The sequence below is a fragment of the Saimiri boliviensis genome, chromosome 8 (genome assembly GCF_048565385.1).
Source record: "Saimiri boliviensis isolate mSaiBol1 chromosome 8, mSaiBol1.pri, whole genome shotgun sequence".
NCBI lineage: Eukaryota > Metazoa > Chordata > Mammalia > Primates > Cebidae > Saimiri > Saimiri boliviensis.
The window spans coordinates 109,258,709-109,264,708 of NC_133456.1; the positions used below are offsets into that span (position 1 = coordinate 109,258,709).

Consider the following 6,000-nt stretch of genomic DNA (forward strand, 5'->3'; position numbering starts at 1 on the left):
TGACCCAGTCACAATTATCTTCTGAATGCATTCTTGTCATTTTTCTCTCCAATGAATGAATCAAGAAATGGGAGGTATATATATGCACAAATGCCATTCATTTACATAAAGCTGTACTCATCAAAACCTATCCAGCAGACTGGGTTACTTCTAGCCCAGTAGTCACATCATTAGCAAGGACAATATACACCCTACACTACAGGAATTATACAGGATCACTGCAGACAGGAGAATACTGTCTTCACTAACACACAGGCCAAAGAAACACTTAGTTTGGAAATGCCACAACTTAAAGAACAGTCATTTCTGAAAGCATGAGATAACCTATCTAGATTTAAACAGGTTTATATTCGTTTTATTCACTCTGTGCCTCTTGCAGGAGGATGAGCAGCAACAGTTTGCCAATTACCAACAGAGAAGGGCTGAAGAAAGGAAATGAACCTTGCTGGTTTAGTAGGATAAGTCCTTGAGCTACCCTCTCTATTATTAAAATATTATACTTACTTTCCTTTCCGGTTTCTGAATTTCCGGTAGAACTGCACAGAAAGGTTTGATAACTTCTAAAAATTTGACTGTAAAAAGAAAAAGAATAAATGTCCCTATTATTATAAAGTTAAAAAAAGATGTATCTTTCTAGAGAATCAAACACAAATATTCTCTTTCACCAGCAATTCACCCCATCCTTACAGCTCAAAATTAAATAATCATACTGCTCTCCATTTCAAATGATACATAAAGAAAGAGACAGAATTAAAGGCACAAAAAAGCCCAAATGGTTTGATGGCTAGTCAGTAGGAACAAAGGCATCCAAGCATCCTTTTTCTAGAACTTTGCGTCCTCACACTTGTATCCAATCATTTTATACATACAGAAAGGGAGTGGTTCAATGGGCATCACAACATCCAAAGAGAGCAAATGCACTCTACTGTGGACCCATGAGACAATGCATGATAGAAGAAAACAGGTATCAGACGAGGAAGACAGGAGGGTACCTTGTACCCTCAGGAAGTACAACAGGAAATGGGCTTAATCTGCAGAACTGACTTAAACAACTGAAAGATACCAAAATGTGTAAGTCACAAAAAATTACAGAATCATCTCCTATAGTTAACTTCTTTTTTTTGAGACGGAGTCTTGCTGTGTTGCCCAGGCTGGAGTACAGTGGCATGATCTCAGCTCACCGCAACCTCTGCCTCCCATGTTTAATTGATTCTCCTGCCTCAGCCTCCCGAATAGCTGGGATTACAGGTGCCCACTACCACTCCCAGCTAATTTTCGTATTTTCACTGGAGATAGGATTTCACCATGGTGGCCAGGCTGGTCTGAAACTCCTGACCTCAAATGATCTTCCCACCTCAGCCTCCCAAAGTACTGAGACTACAGGACTTTTGACTAGGCCTTTCTGAGTTGATATCATGATAGAGGCTGAAATTCGGGTTTATGAAACTGTTTTCGGATTAGACTTTCCTAATTACATTAGGTCTAGTAAAAGTGAAGCCAGATTTTGACTTGTGTGTAGGCTTGAGTGAGGAGATAAACGATGGATTGTGGCTGGGTAGAAGCCTAGTATGTTAGAGAAGTTGAACCCATGGCACCCAGCCAGCCTATAGTTAACTTTTTAAAGTAGGTAATCTCTGCTTCATATTTCATTGCCTGGTTACTCTCCCAGGTAATGCCAGAGTACTTGCTTATGTAAAATAATCAGCCCAGATAATTTACAATTATATTTCACCAGAAAGTATTGTTTTCCTGGACTACTCTTATAATATATAAAGGTAAGATAAAGCAAGGTTCTTTAAGGATAGACACCATCTTCTGGGATGGCTTAAGTCAAGTCCTGCTGGAGAACTGGAGGGTGAAGATGACAATCTCTCAAGTTTCTGTCCTTTGCTAAAGGGTCTGCAATGTGGAGAAAGACAAGCCACAGCCAGCTATTAGTTGGGCTCTTCGGCTCTTCCTCCCCTACAGACACTGGATTCTGGGCCAGGCGCAGTGGCTCACATCTGTAATCCTAACACTTTGGGAGGCTGAGGTGGGCGGATCTCCTGAGTTCAGGAGTTCAAAACCAGCTTGACCAAAATGTAGAAACTTCATCTCTACTGAAAAAAAAAAAAAAAAAAAATTAGCCAGGTATGGTGGGCACCTGTAGTCCCAACTACTTGGAAGGCTAAGGCAGAAGAACTGCTTGAAGCTGGGAGGCAGAGGCTGCCATGAGCCAAATCGCACCACTGCACTCCAGCCTGGGCAACAAGAGCAAAATTCCCACTCAAAAACAAACTAACTAACTAACAAAAAACCTGGATTCTGTATATTAACATCCCAAAACTGTCTTAAAGCTGATGTGATTACATTTCTACAGTTAGCCTAAAGCTGACTATATTATCTTTTTTAAAAAAGTATACAAATGATGGCAATCACTGACGTTTGTTTTTCTTCTGAGATGGAGTTTCGCTGTCGTTCAGGCTGGAGGGCAGTGGCACGATCTCGGCTCACTGCAACCTCCACCTCCTGGGTTCGAGCGATTCTCCTGCCTCAGCCTCCTGAGAAGCTGGGATTACAGGCGCCCACCACCACACCCAGTTAATTTTTATATTTTAAGTAGAGACAGTTTCACCACGTTGGCCAGGTTGGTTTCGAACTCCTGACCTCGGGTATTCCACCTTCCTCAGCCTCTCAAAGTGCTGGGATTACAAGCATGAGCCACTGCGCCCTGCCAGTCACTGACGTTTTACAGAAGAATTCACTAATTTTGATGAGCAGATGTTTGCTACCCAAGTACTGTTAGGTTGGTGCAAAAGTAACTGCGCTTTTTGAAAAGTAACTGAAAACCGCAATTAATCTTTCAGCAACCTAATATTCTGGACTATCTGGAAAGTAAATCTGAATTATGAAAGCATTCATCGCTAACGCAAAACAAGTATCAATCACATCAGGAGAGTTCCTAGAGCCTCTCCAACCCTTTTCCCTCCCACCTCAATCCAAGCTACTGTTTCCCTGATATTTTATGATCATCTGTAAACGGTATTCACGTTCAAGCAGAGCTTCTGGCTGCCCCCTGTTTATCCTTGTGATGCAGAATTTTGCCAAGGGTCTCTCCTACTCCCGTTCTGATTTCCCCCAAATGTCCACTAGTTGGCTAATGGGTGCCCTGCTTGGGTATGCGTGACCCATTCATCCAAGGAACATCTTCACAGTCATGCAAGCAGCTTCGTGCACATATGTGGGGTTGAGTGTTAGGGCAGGGCCCTGAAATGCATTCCTATAGCATAAGACCTTGTTCCTAAGGCTATACAACCTTACAGTGTTCAGTAAACGCTACAGAATGAACAGTTTAGGGAAAATGCTGTGCTACCAATGCTCTCCTTTCCTCCCCTAAAACACACGCCAGGCATCACTTTTTTTTTTTAATTAAACGAGTTACGGGAGCTTTATTCCACGCAACATGCCAAGGAAGGATGATGGGGAAATAAAACTACGGGATTTCTTTAATTTAATTTCTGAAAAATTAAAAAGTGGTCCAGGTTCACCCGCTGCCCTAACTCCCTGCCCCCAAAACCAATGGCCTCCCAGCGCCATCCTCGCCCTCTAGCAAGCGCAAACTCCGGGACACCGGATCCCCGTACCCGCCGGGCAAGGCCTCGCAAGCCCCGGGGAGCCTCGGCGGAGGCCCCTGGCCCGCGCCCTCCGCAGCGGCCCGACACGGCCCGCGCATCCCCGGCCCGCACGACCCTGAGAGAGCACCGGCCCCACCGCCCGCAGCCCAGGTGGGGCCTGCGTTCCCGGCCACAGCCCCGCTCCAGCCGCCGCTACTCACTGCCCATGGCGGCTGCTGGGGAGGCCCGGAGGCAACCGCTGCCTCTGCGCTGCCTTAGCTCGGCTCCCGCGGCTCGGGCCTCGGTGCCGGCTACTGACGTGCTACTGCCGGCCCCGCGCAGGCTCCGCCCCGCGCCACGTGACCCGCGCGCCCGCCTGGCCCAGCCCCGCCTCCAGACCGGCCGTTGGCCGACGTCCGCCGCGTTGCCATGGTAACCGCGGGCGCTGCGGTAAGGCCTGCCGGGGCGCGGGGAGGCGGGGCTAGCACTCCTGGGGGCGGAGCTCGGGCGGGCAGCTGCGGGGGCGTGGGAGCCGCGCGGAGGCCGAGTGGTCTTGCACTTCGTAGCCGACGGGCTTTCGTGACTCAGTGCGGAGAAGCTGCGGTTTCCTTGCGCACCACAGCTGACCCCGAAGTCTGGGGCTGAGCCGCTAAGAGCGGACGGGACCGAACCAATCTTATTTTGCTTCATTCTTATCATTATCTCTGGGAAATTTGTAAAAATCTGTGACACGTCTTTGTGTATAGTTAAAAGCTATGAACGCTCCCTTCTCGACTTAAGCTGGGCTCCTCCATCTTCTCCAAAATACAGAGATCAGGATCGTAAGCCTCCTACCGTTGAACAGTTTTCCTGAAGCCTCTATTCTCTTTTTTTATTTTTTATTTTTTTTTAAGCCAGCCTTGCTCTGTGGCTCAGGCGGGAATGGAGTACAGTGGCGCAATCATAGCTCACTGCAGCCTCGAACTCTCGTCTCAGTCTCAAATGCCCTTCCTGCCTCAGCCTCTCGAGTAGCTGGGACTAGCAGGCCTGTCCCCAAACCCAGCTAATTTTTGTATTTTTTGTAAAGACGGAGTCTTACTGACCGGGAGCGGTGGCTCAAGCCTGTAATCTCAGCACTTTGGGCGGCCGAGGCGGGCGGATCACGAGGTCAAGAGATCGAGACCATCCTGGCCAACATGGTGAAACCCCGTCTCTACTAAAAATGCAAAAGTTAGTTGGGCATTGTGGCGCGCGCCTGTAGTCCCAGCTACTCGGTAGGCTGAGGCAAGAGAATTGCTTGAACCCGGGATGCGAGCCGAGATCGCGCCGCTGCACTCCAGTCTGGCGCCTGGCGACTGAGCGAGACTCTGTCTCAAAAAAAAAAAAAAAAAAGATGGAGTCTTACTATGTTGCCCAGGCTAGTCTTGAACTCCTGAGCTCAAGCAATCCAGCTGCCTCGGCCTCCCAAAGCGCTGGGATTACAGGCGTGGGCCGCCACAACTGGCCTCAAGAATGTGTTCTAATGTTCAGATCTATGTCCAAAAAATAAATTATATATATCAGGGGGGTGAGCAATTTAGGTCCAGCTTGCATGGGTCTCTGCTATACTTGAGGTCATCTGGGACAGCCCCAGGGCTGGGGACTGGAATGATCAGATGGCTCCCTCACTCCCCAATCTGGCATTGGGTGCTAGCTGTCAGCTCCAGCACTCTCCAGATGGCTTCTCCAAGTGGCCTGGGCTTCCTCACTACATGGTAGCTGGGAGCCAAAGAATATCCTCAGAACTGAACCAGCATCTCTTTTACTGCATTGTGTTTGTAGAGGCAGCCACAAGTCCTAAGGACACCAACTCGGGGGGAGACTGTGGCAAGATTCTGGAAGAAGATGTGGGATTCAAAATACTGCTGTGGGAATTTTTGGAAAATCCAATCTGCCACAGTAATAATCTCCTATCCTGTTAATTCATCCTTACCTCATTCTACTTTGTATTTGTTTGTTTGTTTGTTTGAAACAAAGTCTCACTCTGTCACCCAGGCTGGAGTGCAATGGCATGATCTTAGCTCACTGCAACCTCTGCCTCTGAGTTCAAACGGATTCTGCCTGCCTCAGCCTCCCAAGTAGCTGGGATTACAGGCACCAGCCACCACACCCAGCTAATTTTTGGATTTTTAGTACAGACAGAGTTACCTTATGTTAGCCAGGCTGGTCTCAAACTTCTGACCTCAAGTAATCCGCCCACCTCGGCCTCCCAAAGTGCTGGGATTATAGGCGTGAGCCCCCTAGCCCAGCCTGTAGTAGTAATTTTTATACTTGCCTGATCTCCCCTGCTATGCAGTAAACTTCTAGAGTGCGCATTCTTACTTTTTCTTACCACGTACACTATCCTACAAAATGATTGACTCAAGTGCAGTTTTGACACTAAATTACG

At 47.8% G+C, this 6,000-nt stretch overlaps 1 protein-coding gene across 4 annotated transcripts in view; it reads right to left on the reverse strand.

Annotated features, from left to right (window-relative positions):
* SEC61A2 (SEC61 translocon subunit alpha 2) overlaps positions 1–3,934 on the reverse strand; it is a 58,152-nt gene extending 54,218 nt beyond the window's left edge. For all 4 annotated transcript variants that reach the window (XR_012518963.1, XM_074405038.1, XM_074405037.1 and 1 more), the window contains exons 1-2: positions 3,815–3,934; positions 505–572 (exon numbers count right to left, since the gene is read on the reverse strand). Coding sequence is in view for 3 of the 4 variants with exons in the window: in XM_074405038.1 (XP_074261139.1) it covers positions 505–572; positions 3,815–3,821 (75 nt within the window). In the remaining variant the exon portion in view is untranslated. The remainder of the gene's footprint in view (positions 1–504; positions 573–3,814) is intronic.
* Positions 3,935–6,000: the final 2,066 nt, after the last annotated feature.